At 47.6% G+C, this 18,080-nt stretch overlaps 1 protein-coding gene across 1 annotated transcript; it reads left to right on the top strand.

Annotated features, from left to right (window-relative positions):
* Window positions 1-290: 290 nt before the first annotated feature.
* On the top strand, window positions 291-17,936 carry GTF3C3 (general transcription factor IIIC subunit 3; the record flags this gene model as incomplete). The annotated part of the gene is made up of 9 exons (XM_015417576.1): window positions 291-396; window positions 2,176-2,357; window positions 4,256-4,379; window positions 5,700-5,891; window positions 10,257-10,422; window positions 12,334-12,481; window positions 13,924-14,008; window positions 14,807-14,887; window positions 17,833-17,936. Coding segments are annotated over 9 exons (1,188 nt in total), but the record flags the coding sequence as incomplete, so codon positions are not given.
* Window positions 17,937-18,080: the final 144 nt, after the last annotated feature.

The following is an 18,080-nucleotide window of genomic DNA, read 5'->3' as shown; positions in this document are numbered from 1 at the left end:
CCACCTGAATCTCTCTACGGTGCTATGGTTTAACAAACTAGTGTTGCCAACCATCAGGTTATTACAGTATCTCAAGATGACCAAAAATCCGCTCCTCTGGAGAAAATGGCTGCTTTGGAGGGTGGACTCTATGGCATCGTACCCTGCTAAGGTCCCTTCCCTCTCCGGACTCTGTTTCCCCCCCCCCAGGCTCCACCCCCCAAATTTACAGGTATTTCCCAATCCAGAGCTGGCGACCCTATAGCAAACTAAAACAGATCTTTTTATTACACTTTTGCTGGTCTCCACAGGATGAAGGAAATGTGCTCACTGAAGAAATTGCAGAAGATCCTGATGGTCCATCTACTTCTGGACAAGGTTTGAATGTGGCCCCTGAGAGTCACAGCGAAGTTGAAGGTATGTGTTATACCAGCCGCTTAATTGAAGGAACATAAATGTACCATGGTTACTCAGTGAAAACATATGGCATCTTGCGTGTCTTGCCCAGAAAACAAATGATGTATTGCTGTTTGCCTCATTTCAAGAATGTCTGTTTAATATATACTGTACTGATTTCCAGATTTAGTTACATTTGTGGGATATTCATTCCCCCAACCAAGTAATCTAAAAACAGTAGGAGAACACAGTAGGCACTTCAGAGAGACCAATTTGGCTCTAGGTATCCTCATTCCACCCTGACCTGGATGGCCAGGCTGCCCTGCTGTCATCAGACCTCAAAAGTTAAACTATGGCTGCGGTCACACGGAGCATTAGCCACGCTACAGAGACGGAAGGCGGATTTTCCGGGCGCGATCACAGCACCACATCTGGGAAGCGTAGAGCTCCCGTGGCGAACCCGAGGCTTCCCGCCGAAGATGCGGGGTAAAAAAAACTAGTACCTCCAAGGTACTAGTTTCCGGAAATCGCAGGGCAAGGGTGGACGTCTGATTACATTTCCGGTGGTAGCTCGTGGCATCCGGCGCCCGCCCATGTCCCATCGCTAAAAGTTTTTTTCCCCCAAGTCTGCATGGGATGCGCACAAGCACCCAACGGCGCATGCGCACACTTCATTTAAAAACAACCAACACAGCCCCCTCCTTTTTTCCATACCCCCCCCCTCCTGCCTTGGCCTGCTCGAGAGGAATTCTCTGCACCGGGCGGCAGAGGGGGAGGTGCAGGCGGGCGTGGTGGGAGGGCGGCCCACAGTTTGCATTCCTCTGCAGCCCTGGAAGGGGTTAAACCCATGGAGCCTTTTGCTAGAGAGGCCGCTTCTTTGCCGCGCCGCAGGATTGTCCTGTGATCGGCACCTCCCCCCTAACCACGGGACCTGGACGGGACCTCTACGTGACGTCTGATTGCGCAACCGCGCGTTATTTTGCTCCGGGGCAAACAGCCACGCTTCCCCTCCACATTTTCCTGCCCGTGTGACCGGGGCCAAGGTCAGTCCTGGTTGCTCCTTGGATGAGAGACTATTAGGGAAGTCTAGGGTTGCAGAGGCAGGCAATGGCAAACTAACTCTCTTTGTCTCTTGCCTTGAAAACCCAACAGGGTAGCCATAAGTGGGCTGTGATTTGATGGCACTTTCCACTCTCACTGTCCTCTTTCCCTCTCTCCTTACCGGAAAGCCCATGTAGTCCCTTTACCGTAACAGTCCTGGGGGTAGATCATTATAGATAACGAGGATTTAGTTTCTTTTTCAGCTCCTGGAGGGTGCATCTATCCCAGGCAATGTCTTTTGCACTGTGGACAGGGTGCGGGGTTGCCTTCTGTGAACTTTCGTAGCATTTTGTTGTTGTTATGAAAGAAATAGTTTATTGTTTTTGTTTTTTTCCTGGAAGGGGTCAGATCTTCCATGGAGGTACTCTGCTGGCCAGGTCCACCCCAACTTTGTTTTTGCCATGTTAGACCATCTGGTGCTCCCAAAACATTCACTGCTTTCATGGCCAGGTTGGGATGGGGAGTTTTTGGCAGCCCTGTTTTCAGGATTCCTAAGAGGAAAGACTGAATTGATTTGTGCGACTGCAGCTAAAAAATATCTATAGGATCAAACTGGGGGTCTGAACTAGAGATTCTGATATGCAGAGTAGATGTTTGCCGAGCTGTGTTTTTGGAACTCCCAGATTCAGCTATTGGTTGCAAACACTGCCTAATCAGACACGACTGTAAATCTTTACTATTTATTCTCTTTTCAACCAGAAGAGACATCGGATGGGGTCAGTAAATCCGTCCACCGAGTTTTTGCTTCCATGATGGGAGAAAATGAAGAGGAGGAAGATGAAGAAGAGGAGGAGGATGAAGAAACCTTGGAACAGCCTACAGCGGGAGACGTTTTTGCCCTGGAGATGGTGCTTAATAGAGAAACTAAGAAAATGATGAAAGTAAGTATTTAAAGGTTTAAACGCCTCTGGGGACCTTTGCTGGGACTGCTGAAAATCAGTGATGAATTTTAATGCTTGAAGCTTGAAGGAGAAGGCGCTCTAGTCCCACAACAGACATCTGTATGGAGAGTCGGGATTCTCCTCACGCATCTGATTGAGAGACTACACCAGACTGCTCATTTGAGCCCTTAGGAATTGGCTGGACAGACTTTCTACGGAGAATGCTGATTTCTCCCTCTAACTACACACAGATACAGATGGGTGGCAGCTAGAATAAAAAAGGTAAAGGTTCCCTTGCTCGAAAGCCAGTCGAATCCGACTCTAGGGTTGCGGTGCTCATCTCCGTTTCAAAGCCGAAGAGCCAGCGCTGTCCGAAGATGTTTCTGTGGTCATGTGGCCGGCATGACTAAACACCAAGACGCACGGAACGCTGTTACCTTCCCACCAAAGTGGTACCTATTTATCTACTTGCAATTTCTTGCTTTCGAACTGCTAGGTTGGCAGGAGCTGGAACTAGAGACGGGAGCTCACTCCATCATGCGGCACCCGGGTCTCGAACTGCTGAACTACTGACCTTCCACCGCCTGCAGTTCAGCGCCTTAACCACTTGAGCCACCGCAGCTCCATGGCAGCTAGAATACCTAATGTTAATTTCCAGTTGGACATGCTCTATATATTTCTTTCTCTTGCTTGTTTGTTAATACTCTAGTGTGTTACTGGGAATGTAGAACACTACAAGGGAATCTAATGAAGGGGGGGGTCTGCTGTTTGTTTCACGCATCACTCTTACTAATAAAAGACTTAATTTGTATTTCACTGGATGTGATTAGTGTAACTTGGAGCATAAAGTCACAGTAACTTTATAACACTCAGACGATTCATCTAGTGCTTGTTTTTTAAAAGGTGCCCCGAATTATTTTTAATGTAGGTTTCACACAAAGCTAGCGTGTTCCTCCTTCAGGAGAGAAGATGCCTCTTTCAAAAGGGGGCCCAATGTAACATCATCTAGAACAGCCCTCACTCCCCCAGAGATAATTTCCCGCCCCTTCAGGACTATTGTTGGATTTATTGTTCCACCTCCAGTGAAAACCTAGGGGTGGATCCAGCAACCTTCTCCACTCGGTCCTGCCCTCCTCTCCACTTCATTACAAGCTCTGTTCCCCGCCGCTTGTGTTCAAGCAGGTCCCGTGATCCCCCGTCTAGCCTTTTTAGGTGGTCAAATGGGGATCGCCCTTGCTTGTTCACTGTCTGACAAAAACTGGTTGGATTCAACCCCTCCTCCTGTTAATTAAGTGCATTCAGTGAGGCTTATTCCAAGTTAAGAACATAAGAGACGCCAATGTTGGATCAGGCCAAAGGCCTATCCAGTCCAACACTCTGTCACACAGTGGCCAAAAACACCAGGTGCCATCAGGAGGTCCACCAGTGGGGCCAGGACGCCAGAAGCCCTCCCACTGTTGCCCACCTCCCAAGCACCAAGAATACAGAGCATCCCTTGCCCCAGACTGAGAGTTCCTGTTTATACCTAACATAAGAACATAAGAGAAGCCAGGGTTGGATCAGGCCAAAGGCCCATCCAGTCCAACACTCTGTATCACGCAGTGGCCAAAAATACCAGGTGCCATCAGGAGCTCCAGCAGTGGGGCCAGGACATTAGAAGCCCTCCCACTGTTGACCCCCCCCCAAGCACCAAGAAGACAGAGCATCACTTGCCCCAGAGCCCCTATCTATACCTTGTGGCTAATAGCCACTGATGGACCTCTGCTCCATATGCTCCATATTCATCACTGATTTTCAGTTGTTTTCTGAGGACTGCACCTTCAGTTAGACCAAACAGCTCTTCAGCCAAGAGTTCTTTTCGGCTGAGCCACCCGCCCTAAAATGGTTCTCTGTCCTAGGAAAAACGGCCCCGCAGTAAGCTGCCCCGGGCGCTGAGAGGCCTCATGGGGGAAGCCAACATCAGGTTTGCCCGAGGAGAACACGAAGAGGCCATTCTGATGTGCATGGAGATCATAAGACAAGGTGTGTGTCCTCGTATCGAGCAAGGTTTTGAGTTGGCAATGACTGGAAGATGGACAAATGAGAATAATTCAGTGTGTGGGTGTATATATGTAAGTGTTCTATTCTAAAATGTAAATGGTATTTAAACAGAACATCATCTTTGGACCACCAGGTCTTTGACCTTGGAAAGCTAATTGTATTTTCTTGTGTGTATGTAAAACGCCATCAAGTCACAGCTGACTTGTGGCGACACCAGCAAGGGGCTTTCAAGGCAAACGATTAGGCAGAAGTGGTTTGCCATTGCCTTCCTCTGCAGAGCCTTCCTTGGTGGTCTTCCATCCAAGTACCCATCCTGCTTAGCTTCCAAGATCTGAGAAGCAGAGGTGGTTTGCCATAGCCTTCCTCTGCAGAGTCTTCCTTGGTGGTCTTCCATCCAAGTACCCATCCTGCTTAGCTTCCAAGATCTGAGAAGCAGAGGTGGTTTGCCATGGCCTTCCTCTGCAGAGCCTTCCTTGGTGGTCTTCCATCCAAGTACACATCCTGCTTAGCTTCCAGGATCTGAGAAGCAGAGGTGGTTTGCCATTGCCTTCCTCTGCAGAGTCTTCCTTGGTGGTCTTCCATCCAAGTACCCATCCTGCTTAGCTTCCAAGATCTGAGAAGCAGAGGTGGTTTGCCATAGCCTTCCTCTGCAGAGTCTTCCTTGGTGGTCTTCCATCCACCCATCCTGCTTAGCTTCCAAGATCTGAGAAGCAGAGGTGGTTTGCCATAGCCTTCCTCTGCAGAGCCTTCCTTGGTGGTCTCCCATCCAAGTACTGACCCTGCTTAGCTTCTGAGATCTGGCGAGATTGGGCTATATATTGGGCTGCCATCCCTCCCCAGTTATATCAGCTTACTTGAGTCTATGGACTGAGAATTTAAGAAGCCATTTGACCGCATATAGAGAACCCCTGGAGATGTTTTGGGGTTTCCGTGTGTGTGTTTGTGTGTGACTGAAGGGATATGGGGTAGGAAACCCAGCTGTGCATGCACAGTTAATTACCCACGTAGTCCTTTGACTCCTGTTTTAGTAGACTGTTGGTTTTATTAGTGATCTGTTGGCTAGCTTTGGCCAGAGTTGTGAATCACTTTGTGTCTCTGGGCAAAAAATGTTTTAATAAACAAATGGTGCATTGTTATGTGGGTCATGTGTTGCTAGATGAGGAGGCGGTGATGGATGGGTGCTTCTTATTTTAATACAGTGGAACAGTTTGCACAGTTTCCAGCCATGTGCTACAATGGAAGCTTGGGTGGCTCCAGCTGATTGAAATGTGAACGCATTGGTGTTTGCTTTGTTTTGAGCAGCTCCTCTTGCGTACGAACCCTTCTCGACGCTTGCCATGATTTACGAAGACCAAGGCGATATGGAGAAGTCTTTGCAGTTTGAACTGATTGCCGCTCACTTAAACCCCAGCGACACCGAGGAGTGGGTGCGGCTGGCGGAAATGTCGCTCGAGCAGGACAATATTAAGCAGGCCATTTTCTGCTACGCAAAAGGTAAGCTAGCGGATGTCAAGTTTCCGTGTCTGACAGCTGAGAAAGAATCTTTAGCGGTACATGACGTGAAGCCATTGACAGCAGTGATGCTGGAATTAGACTTTTATCGAATGTTTACGAGCAGGACAGTTGGGAGAGCAATTCCAACAGCTGCTTTGTCCAATGCGTTCGGGGCTCTCAGGGGTGGTGCTGAAGACTGGTTGTTTGGGTGGACTTCAGCATCCATTCCGAGGCGGCCTTGTCAGGAGCGGCTCATGGTCTCCATGACAACGATGAACCTGCCTCAGGTAATAACAGGCCCCCACAGGCTGTGCAGGTCACACTCTGTTTTTTTAATATATATATATATATTGGTTTTGAACAAAACATATCTACAAAGTTAAAATTTACCAAACTTGCCTACATTATCTATACATCACAGTTATCCAATAAGAAAAGTTTCTGTTTTTAATTCTGAGGTGAACAGTCTTTACCATAGATTCAAATCATCTAATACTTTTGGGATTTCTTCTTTGAGAAATCAAGTTGTTTAAAATTGGAAGCCAAATCGCTGGGAAGTCAGTAGATTCTGTTCCTATCCTGAAGGTCTTAACATATCTGTTATTTTTGCCCTAGTATACTGTGATGTACTGCTTACTGGGGAGACTGTTTCTCCTTTAATTCACACTCTGTGTACATGAATTTAGTAGATTTCTGCTGCCACCAGGAATTAAAAATTCCAACACTCTCTATTTTGGTAGAATGACCCAGTGTCTGAGCGCTTCAGAGGACTATGTGGCCCTGAGGAAGGACTGTTCTGATTTCTGGGATAAGTTTAAACAAATCATAATTTATTTATAAAAGAACAAAATAGGTTTCTGGGTATTTTCAAACTATTGTTGAAGAAAGAAAATATAACTGACAACGCTTGGCGTCACACACAGTCTCTCAAACACCGAAACTCCACTCTGACAGGCTTAGATACTCAGTCTAAACTCTCTCTCTCTCATATATATAGCCACACAGGCTGAACTCTCTTGCTCATACAGCCACACAGGCTGAACTTTCTCTCTCATAGCCACACAGGCTAAACCTCTGTCACACAGACTCTCACACAAGTCTATTCAAGAACACAGAATCTCCTCACAGACATCTCTCCTCCCACACTCTCAGTCATCAGCCAATCACATCACACTTATCTCCCTCTATCACTCTCCTTACATTACTGCAGTCACGCTAAACATTTAAAGAAATACACGCCCACACCAAAAATGGAATCATTACATATACAAATTCCAGATTTTTAGTATGCTGTAGTTTTAAGTGTAGCCGCTTGTTCCGATTTCTATATAGACGCTATTACTGTTCTCTTCCCTTCCCCTTCCCTTTCTCCTTCCCTTTCTCCTTCCCTTTCCATTCTCTTATCTTCTTCTTCATCTATAGAACATAATCTGTCTACAGTGATCTATGGAACATAGGTCATAATAATGATATCGTACATTCAGGCAGCTGTGAGGAAATACAGTGTACAAACTGACTTTTGTTTGGTCGACTCAGGCCCCGGTCACACGGGCCGGATATCGCGGTGGGGAGGCGTGGCTAATTGCCCCGGCGCAGTTTGATCCGCGATTACGTGATCAGACGCGCTGGCGGCACACCGCGGGTCCTTCCCTCAGAGCCGGCAGGTAAATGAGGGTGGCGATCACACGACAGTCCTGCAGCGCGGCAATGAAGCGGTGCGGCGCGATCACACCAGCAATGGCTAGGCGCCACTGCCATGACAAACGGGATCTTTTTTTAAAAAAAGCCAAAATGGCACTTTCGCTTTCCTCTTTGTGCACATGCGCCGTTGTGTGCTTGTGCACATCTTGTGGAGACTTGGGGGGGGGGAACCTGTTTGCGAAGGGACATGGGCGGGCGCCGGGTACCACCACCAGAAACGCGATCAGACGCCAGCCCTTGCCCCGCGGTTTCCAGAAACTAGTACCTCGGAGGTACTAGTTTTTAACTCCACATCTTTGGCGGGAAGCCTCGGGTTTGCCACAAGAGCTCTATGCTTCCCCGATGTGGCGGTGTGATCGCACCGGGATAATTTGCCTATCTTCCGTCTCTGTAGCGTGGCTAATGCTCCATGTGACCGCAGCCTCAGAGCGGTAGCCGTGTGGGTCTGAAGCAGCAGAGCAAAGTTTGAGTCCAGTGGCACCTTTGAGACCAGCAACGCTTTATTTAGTCTACAGATACGAAGAAGGGTGCTTGCACGCAAAATACCCAGAATGCAGCGCTGTTGGCCTTAAAGGTGCCACCGGACTCAAACGTTGCCTTTTTATTTGTTTGTCTTGCTTTAAACCTTTCCTTTTTGTAAATAGCAACTTTCCTGTGAAATTCCAGAAGCAAAAGGGGAGGCAGTAGAAGAAGAAGAGAGTCTCACTTGGAGTCTCAGAGCGGCTTACAAACTCCTTTCCCTTCCCCTCCCCACAACAGACACCCTGGGAGGTGGGTGGGGCTGAGAGAGCTCTGACACAAACTGCTCTTTTTCAAGGACAGCTCTGACAGAACTTATGACTGACCCAAGGTCACATCAGCAGCTGCAAGTGGAGGAGTGGGGAATCAAACCCAGTTCTCCCAGATTAGAGTCCGCACACTTAACCACTACACCAAACTGGCTCTCAGTATTTCTTCCTTAGTTGCAATCATCGACCAGTCACAATTGGCACTCGTCGTTAGCGCATTTGCAAACAATGAAATTCCCCAGCAGCCTGGCAGGCCGATTTCAATAGCAGAGACAGTGAATAAGGAGACCTGACCAGCTGCTTCCTTGTTGGTCTTGCCGAGGGGCAACATTTGGCCACCTTAAAGGTGATTTTGTTAGAACAATATGAAAGGGGGGGAGGGAGATATTAAACTCATCAGATCTGCCTGGAAAATTTAATAGAATCGGAGTTATTAAAAACAGTAATAACATGGGAACAGTATAAAAACACAAACAAGAGAAAGTTAATAAAATTAGTAACATAAAATAATGTGAATAAGAGAATCATACAATTTTTTCAGCTAAAATAAGCTAAGCAACAAAGGGAGGCAGTATTGTAGTAAAGCAATGCTATGTAAGATTTGAGGGGGAAGTGACACGAATTCATTCATACATAAAAGTTAATGGCCTTGCTGGGTCAGTCCAGTCTTCTTTTCCCTGTGGAGGTCAGCCAAAGGCCTCTGTTAGTTCATGAGCAGGGCATGAAAAACCAGCCGCCCCTTGTCGTCTATCCTCAGTACTTAGCGCTCTATGGTATAGTGCCACTGAACATGGAAGTTCCTTATAGTATGCTTGCTCAGGTATCTGATTTCTTTCCTCTTGGTATTCGGGGGAAGTCGAGTGAGCATTAAAAACCAGAAAGAAAAGCAGTTTGGTGTTGAGGTTGAGTGCGTGGACTCTAATCTGGGAGAACTGCATTTGATTCCCCACTCCTCCACTTGCACCTGGCTGGCGTGACCTTGGGCCAGTCCTAAGTTCTGACAAGAGCTGTTCTCCCAAGGGCAGTTATCTCAGAGCTCTCTCAGCCCCACCTACCTCACAGGGTGTCTGTTGTGGGGAGGGGAAGGGAAAGGAGTTTGTAAGCTGCTCTGAGACTCCGAATAAAGGGCGGTGTATAAATCTAATCTCCTCCTCCTCCTTGGTGTAGTGGTTAAGTGCGTGGACTCTGATCTGGGAGAACTGGGTTCGATTCCCCACTCCTCCACTTGCACCTGGCTGGATGACCTTGGGCAAGCCGTAGTTCTGTTAAGAGCTGTTCTTGAAAAAAGAGCAGTTTCTGTCAGAGTTCTCTCAGCCCCACCCACCTCACAGGGTGTGTGTTGTGGGGAGGGGAAGGGAAGGGAAGGGAGTTTGTAAGCCGCTCTGAGACTCATTTGGGTAGTGAAGAGCGGGGTATAAATCCAGTCCTCTTCTCTTTATGCGGGGGCTAGTCCAAATGAATGTGAACTCAGGCAGATCATGAGAGGGAGGGCAGGAAGGGCTGCATCAGTGCTTAGTTTTTGTGACCCTTTCTTCCACCCACGGAAATGCTGATCGCCACGTTTGGGTCAGGAAGCAATTTTTCTCCAGGCCAGATTGGCCAGGGATCCTGGAGGGGTTTTTTGTCATCTTCTCGGCGTGGAGCAAGGGACTCTGGTGGTGTGGGAGGGGAGGTATTTGTGAATTTCCTACATTGTGCAGGGGGGTTGGACTAGATGACCCCGGAGGTCCCTTCCAACTCTGTGATCCTATGAAATGATGCAAAACGCTGGGCAGGCTTTGCCGTTTGTATAACTCTCCATCAGGCCGATGCTGTGAACTTGGCTGAGGTTTGTATGACTACAAAGGCCGTAATAATGCCTCGTCTGTTTCTACAGCCCTGAAATATGATCCTACCAACGTGCGCTACCTGTGGGAGAGATCAAGCCTGTACGAGCAGTTGGGGGAACACAAGCTGGCGATGGATGGCTACAGGCGCATTTTGAATCTCCTGACCCCTTTTGACGGCGATCGCTTTATGCATTTGGCAAGGGATATGGCAAAGTGAGCATCTGGGGAACTATTTAATGTGCACCCCTACTTTCTCAACATATGTTTCTTTTTTCTTGCTGTCAACATGGCGTTACATGCCAAGAACAGAGGGGAGGGGCCGTGGCTCAGTGGCAGAGCCTCTGCTTTGCGTGCAGAAGGTCCCAGGTTCAGTCCCCAGAATCTCCAGTTGAAAGCACCAGGCGGTAGATGCCGTGGAAGACCTCAGCCTGAGACCCTGGAAGCTGCTGCCAGTCTGAGTGGGTAATAGTGACCTTAAGGGACCAGTGGTGGGGAGGTGCTGTGGCTCAGTGGAAGAGCCTCTGCTTGGCATGCAGAAGGTCCCATGTTCAGTCCCCGGCATCTCCTGTTAAAAGGACCAGGCAGTAGATGATGTGAAAGACCTCTGCCTGAGACCCTGGAGAGCTGTAAAGAGGGGCTGTGGCTCAGTGGAAGAGCCTCTGCTTGGCATGCAGAAGGTCCCAGGTTCATTCCCCGGCATCTCCAGCTAAAAGGACCAGGCAGTAGATGATGAGAAAGACCTCTGCCTGAGACCCTGGAGAGCTGTAAAGAGGGGCTGTGGCTCAGTGGAAGAGCCTCTGCTTGGCATGCAGAAGGTTCCAGGTTCAATCCCCGGCATCTCCTGTTAAAAGGACCAGGCAGTAGATGATGAGAAAGACCTCTGCCTGAGACCTTGGAGAGCTGTAAAGAGGGGCTGTGGCTCAGTGGAAGAGCCTCTGCTTGGCATGCAGAAGGTTCCAGGTTCAATCCCCGGCATCTCCTGTTAAAAGGACCAGGCAGTAGATGATGTGAAAGACCTCTTCTGCCTGAGACCCTGGAGAGCTGCTGCCAGTCTGAGTTGCGGATACTGATGGTCTGATGCAGTATAAGGCTGATTCATGCCTGAAAGAACCCTTTATCGGAATAAGTACAAAGAGACTTCCCAGCTGAAACTGATGAAAGAAGGAAAAAAGCTGAGAAAAAGATGCTAAATAATAATACTGCAGTTTATAAATCAATCTAACAAATACAGTACATAATGTGAAAACTACTCGATGTATATGTTACAAACAAGGCAACTTATCAGGTCAATGAATAAGGCGTGAGGTGTAACACGTAGTTATGTAGTAACGAAGACTCCGGAATGCTCCAGTCTGTCATGCATTCTATTGTCAGCGATATGTTTTGTATTTTTCTATAGTAATGCGCTTTTGCTTCTGAATAAGTTGTTCAACGAAACGAAGTATCATTCCGGAGTCTTAGTTACTACATAACTACGTATTACACCTCACGCCTTATTCATTGATCTGATAAGTTGCCGCTCTGAGACTCCGAGTGAAGGGCGGGGTATAAATCCAATCTCTTTTTCTCTCAGAGCTTTTTCTCTCAACGGCAGTTCTCTCAGAGCTCTCTCAGCCCCGCCTACCTCACACAGTGTCTGAAGGGGAAGGAGTTTGTAAGCCGCTCTGAGACTCCGAGTGGAGGGCAAGGGGTATAAATCCAATCTCCTCTCCTCCTCTATAAGCTTTCATAAGTCAGAACTCACTTTGTCAGGTACAAATGAAGACGTGAGCCTTGACCAATGAAAGCTTGTAACAATAATCATTGGGTGCTCCAGCCAACTCATGACGTGCCCAGGACCAGGGGGTTTCCAAGGTGAGAGATGAGCGGAGATGCTTTGCCATAGCCTGCCTCTGCATATCGACCTTGAACATCCTTGGTGGTCTCCCCTCCAAGTACCAACCACGGCTGACCCTGCTTAGCTTCCCAGCTATGATGAGCTCAGGCTGGGTTGGGCTATTCGGCAGCCAATGAAACCTCCTACCCCAGGAAATTATGTTGGTGCTTCTGGATTTCGCTCTGTCGTCAGATTTCCCTTTCCTTTAATTATGAACACTCATCAGCGTTTACCGCTGGTTTCTTCAGGAGTTACTACGAGGCCAATGATATTGCAGCAGCAATTGAGATCATGGAGGAAGCCTTTGGCAAACACCAGAACCTTGTCTCTGTGGAGGACGTCAATATAGCTGCCGAACTGTACATTTCTAACAAGCAGTATGACAAAGCGCTGGCGGTGAGCACACGGCTATGATGTCCTACAAGGCTGAGCCATTCTGTCTGTCTGTCTGTCTGTCTATGTACCATCTATCTATCTACGGTATCTCTCTCTCTCTCTCTCTCTCTCTCTCTCTCTCATCTATCTATCACCCATCTATCTTTCTATCAATCATCTATCTATCTTTCTATCATCTATCTATCATCTATCTGTCATATGTCTGTCATATGTCTGTCTTTCTATCTGTCTTTCTATCATCTATCTATCTATCATATATCTATCATCTATCTTTCTATCATCTATCTGTCTATCATCTGTCTATCATCTATCATCTGTCTATCATCTATCATCTATCTATCTATCATATCTATCATCTGTCTTTCTATCATCTATCTATATGTGTCTATCATCTGTCTATCATCTGTCTATCGTCTATCATCTATCATCTATATCTATGTCTGTCTGTCTGTCTGTCTGTCTATCTATCTATCTATCTAGCTTTCAAATTTAGACCCTGCCCTCCCTCAGGGCAGCTTACAACAGGGTAAAACAAAAAGATAACAATTATTAGCAGTCTTACAACTTCCTAAAACACTCTAAAGTTAAAATTATAAAGTGCTAGTAGTCATTGATCCTGATAATAATGATGTTATCCAACGATGGCGGCAACAGTTCATAGTATATCTTAATAGTCAGCTCATGGATCCCTTCCTTTGCACGGCTAGCCTAATCTGTATCAGTGACACTTTGGCGTCTGTGTTGTCCTACTGACAGTTGTGTACCCAGCGGGGCGAGAACCCTAAGATTAATAGAAACCTCTTGCTTAAGGGGACCAGGTTAAGCTTTGTAAGCCCATTGACTTCATTAGACCTGGAGAGTTGTAACTCCTCCTAGCGTGGCACTGTTAGTCACCTTAGGAAAAGTTGCAGACGTCTGGGTGCTTTGGATGTGGATGGTCTCCTAAGAGCCAAATCAGACAGTGAAAGGACCACATGGTATTGTTCGCCTTGTACTTGTCACCTGTGTTCCCTCTAAGCTGAGTTAGTGTGAGCTAGCTCACAGTTTTTTAGCCTCTGGCTCACACATTTTTGTCTTGGCTCAGGAAGGATGGCTCCAGAGCAAACTAATTTATGCAGTAGCCAAATCACCTGCTCACAACTTTAATGCCAGTAGCTCACAAAGTAGAATTTTTGCTCACAGGACTCTACAGCTTAGAGGGAACATTGCTTGTCACACCTTCGAATATGTCTGGGAGCAGGACTGATTAACCAAAATGGCTTCCAGATCGGGGGATTCTTTTCAAACAGCCGTGTCCCCACATGCATCCTGAGATGATACGGTCCTCCGAGAGGGCTGTACCATATGTCCCCTTGAATATTTGAATTGCCCCTTAGGGTTTCCCCCTACCCATATTACCCTCTCACATTAGCCAGATGCAACTCTCTCCTGTCTGTTTTTAGGTTATCACAGACTTTTCAGGGATTGTGCTTGAGAAGAAAGAAGAAGAAGAAGAAGAAGAAGGGGACTCTTCTTTGGAGAATGAAGGTACTGGGATTATTGAATCTCTCTCTGAAAACAGTGCATGATCACTGAACGGTTCTGATGTTATTTAAAGAAATGTCTTTAAGTTTCCTTTGGCAGTGTGTCTGTTTGCATTTGCCCTTTAAAAATGGACGAGAAATAGCAACTCTCTTATGCACTGCTGCGTGATGCAAGAAATCAGGTAAATAGCTTAAAATGCAATGATGTCTGTGGCTACTTAAATAATAGGGCCCCCCCCCAAAACCCCGCAAAACTGTGCTTCTGAGGATCGGCAGGCACCCCTCCCCCAGAACAGTACGGGGGGGGGCTCTACAGTGTGTGCGTGGGGGAATCGGTGAAAATCACCCTCCTTTCATCTGCAAATGGAAAAGCTGTTTTGGCAGCTTCAGGGTCCTTATGCCGCCCGACCTTTCATAGAATTAAATGTGAGGTTACTAAACAGGCTCAGCAGTGAATAATTCCGTCCTGGCCCGGGCGTTCCAGATCCTTCTCTCTTTAGGAGAGCAGGCCAGTTATTTCAGCCAGTTCTTTTTGAATCGGTTTCTAATGGTCAGGCTTTTGTGTTAGCAAAATCATGGGATGAATGTTAATAGTGGGACATGGTGTTACCTTTCACGGTTTCTGTGGTCCCTGTACCCTCGTCTTCTCTTAGGATTCTGTTTCTGCTTTGTTTGCTTTGTTACTAATAAAGACTCCATGGCAGAAGAAAGCAGCTAAAACGGAGCAATTACATAATATCATTCTGGATTCGCAGAAGCATTCGTTTTCAGAATATTTCTCTCTCTCTCTCTCCCCCTAAAGTGCAAGCTCCGGTGGAAATGGAGGAGGGACAGGAGTCGGCAACCGACCGCCCAGACTGTGCACGTGAAACCCCTTCTCCTTGTGAGCAAGTTACTCTATTCAAAGCTAGTGTCAATCAGAAGTCCAATAGAGTCAGGGCTTTTTTTCTGGGGGAAACCTCTTTGACAAAATTCTTTTAAAAATACTTAAAAGTTCATGAGTTTTCAGTATACAGATTGAAAACTTCATTTCCCTCTTGAGAGTTCCAGCACCTGTTTTTCAAAACAAAAAAAAAAGAGAGAGGGAGAGACAGACCTGAAAAGAGTTGTACTGTAAGAGTCGTACCGTAAATTCTGGTAGATAAAAGTGATGATGGCCCCCGCTGTGGACAGGACCTGTGGAATTGGACCAGTCCAAAATGCCAGTCCACGGTCAGAAAATCCACTTTCTCCCTGCAGTCTGGTTCATGGGAAGATCTTTATGGACCAGTGTGGCGTAGTGGTTAAGTGCGTGGACTGTAATCTGGGAAAACCGGGTTTGATTCCCCACTCCTCCACTTGCAGCTGCTGGGTGACCTTGGGCAAGCCATCGTTCTGGCACAGTTGTTCTTGAAAAAGAGCAGTTTCTGTCAGAGCTCTCTCAGCCCCACCGACCTCACAGGGTGTCTGTTGTGGGGAGGGGAAGGGGAAGGAGTTTGTAAGCCGCTCTGAGACACCTTTGGGTAGTGAAGGGCGGGGTATAAATCCAATTTCTTCTTCTTCTTAAAAACGTTCCAAATGCTTTGTTGTTTCACATCCTGGATTATTTTAGTTGGAAGAGGCAGCTGGTCCATCTTGTAGTTTAGCGTCTGCGAGCCGGTGTGGTGTAGTGACCAGATGACCAGGCAAGGATCTCCGCTCTGCCCTGGAAGCTCACCAGGTGACCCTGGGCCAGTCACACGCACTCGCAACCAATGTTCCCTCTAAGGTGTGGAGTCTTGTAAGCAAAAATTCTACTTTGTGAGCCACTGGCATTAAAGTTGTGAGCGAGCGATTTGGCTACTGCATAAATCAGTTTGCTTCAGAGCCATTCTTCCTGAGATAAGACAAAAATCTGTGAGCTGGAGGCTAAAAAAATGTGAGCTAGCTCACACTCACTCAGCTTAGAGGGAACACTGCGAGTCGCAACGGAACCGACCTCGCAGGGCGATGGCTGGAGGACAAAACAGAGATGGGGGGGAAACAAGGCTGTCAGCTGCTTGGGGGTCCCCCTTTGGGGAGAAAAATGGGGCATAAATATCCAAACAAAATAAATATATCCGGCGGTTCCCTTTTCCTCCATGTAAACAGAAGGTTGTGGGATTTTTCACTTCCTTCTTGGGGCTTCAGTTTCACATTGTACACGACAGCGGCTAAAAATATCACATCTCATTTAGTGCTTATAGGGGCAAAAATGTTGCAATGCGTTCGTTTTAATAGGGTTTTGAAGGGGAAGAGCTAAAGAATAGGCATAGACGTGGCCCGCACCCACCCCGCTTGCTGCAGTGGACTTTTAGCTACAGTTTAGACACAACAGAAAAAGAAGAGGAGGAGATTGGATTTATACCCTGCCCTTCTCTCTCCCCACAACAGACACCCTGTGAGCAATGTTCCCTCTAAGCTGTGGAGTCTTGTGAGCAAACATTCTACTCTTGTGCGCTACTGGCATTAAAGTTGTGAGTGAGTGATTTGGCTACTACATAAGTTAGTTTGTTCTGGAGCCACATCCCTTCCTGAGCGAAGGCAAAAAAGTGTGAGCCGGAGGCTAAAAACCTGTGAGCTAGCTCACACTAACTCAGCTTAGAGGGAACACTGCCTGTGAGGTAGGTGGGGCTGACAGAGCTCTTTTGAGGACTGCTCCTGAGAGAACAGCTCTGAGAGAACTTGTGTCTGACCCGAGGTCACCCAGCTGGCTGCACGTGGAAGAGGGGGGAATCAGACCCGGTTCTCCCAGATTAGAGTCCGCGCTCCTAATCATGACACCAGAGAGAGAACGCGGGGGAACGTGGAACTGTGCAAGATAAGACTTCTGCTGTAACAAGTGTGGGAAGTTAACTTAAAAAAAAATCAGAAAAGACAAGAGGGAAAGTAGGAAGAACTTGGAGGTAGCAGTAAATGAAGAGCCCTAGATGGTAGTTGGGGCTGTGATTGGTCAACGGTTAAGACGCTGACCTGGAGACCGGAAGGTCTGTAGCTCGGCAGTTTGAGACCCGAGTGCTGCGTGACGGAGTGAGCTCCCGTCTCTGGTCCCAGCTCCTGCCAACCGAGCAGTTCATAAGCAAGAAATTGCAAGTAGATAAATAGGTATCGCTTCGGTGGGAAGGTCACAGCATTCCGTGCGCCTCGGCATCTATAGTCATGCCGGCCACATGACCACGGAGACGTCTTCGGACAGCGCTGGCTCTTCGGCTTGGAAACGAAGATGAGCAGCGCCTCCTAGAGTCGGATTCGACTGGCTCTCGAGCCAGGGAAACCTTTACCTTTAGATGGTAGTTGGGGAAACAACTGTTATAATGGCTAGATTCAAATCCAGTACCACTTTAGAGACCAACAAGATTCTGGAGGCCTGCGCTTTCGGGATTCAAAGCTCCCTTCATCAGATACAGGCAGAAGCGGAGGTCCCTCTTTGACGAAGGGAGGTTTTACCCTCGAAAGCGCATGACGTGAAAACCTCGTTGGTCTCGGCTCTCGAGCAAGGGAAACCTTTACCTTTAGATGGTAGTTGGGGAAACAACTGTTATAATGGCTAGATTCAAATCCAGTACCACTTTAGAGACCAACAAGATTCTGGAGGCCTGCGCTTTCGGGGTTCAAAGCTCCCTTCATCCTCCCTTCATCAGATACAAGCAGAAGCGGAGGCCCCTCGTTGACGAAGGGAGATTTTACCCTCGAAAGCGCATGCCGTTAAAACCTCGTTGGTCTCACAGGTACCGCAGGAGTCGAATGTGGCTCTTCTGCCGCAGACCAAGATGGCTGCCCTCTGAGACTAAATCGAGGTGCTGCTGACATTGCATCCTGGTCTTCTTCTAGCTTCGGAAAAGGTCACCTGCTCCATCCCAGAGGGGGTTCCCATCGACATCACGGTGAAACTCATGGTTTGCTTGGTGCACTTGAACATCTTGGAGCCCCTCAACGTAAGTACAGGACCAGATGTACTCTGGCATTCCAAAGAGGTGACAAGATCTTGGGGGTCCCCGGAGGGCTTCTGAAATTCCCCTCTGCTTTAACGGTTTGTCATGCAACACTGGGAGGCTGCTATTTGGACACCGGAAGAGCCC

Source organism: Gekko japonicus, unplaced genomic scaffold (genome assembly GCF_001447785.1).
Source record: "Gekko japonicus isolate JY-2015 unplaced genomic scaffold, Gekko_japonicus_V1.1 scaffold7199, whole genome shotgun sequence".
Taxonomy (NCBI): domain Eukaryota; kingdom Metazoa; phylum Chordata; class Lepidosauria; order Squamata; family Gekkonidae; genus Gekko; species Gekko japonicus.
The sequence above is the reverse complement of the archived record's forward strand: the minus strand, read 5'-3'. Positions and strand labels throughout refer to the sequence as shown.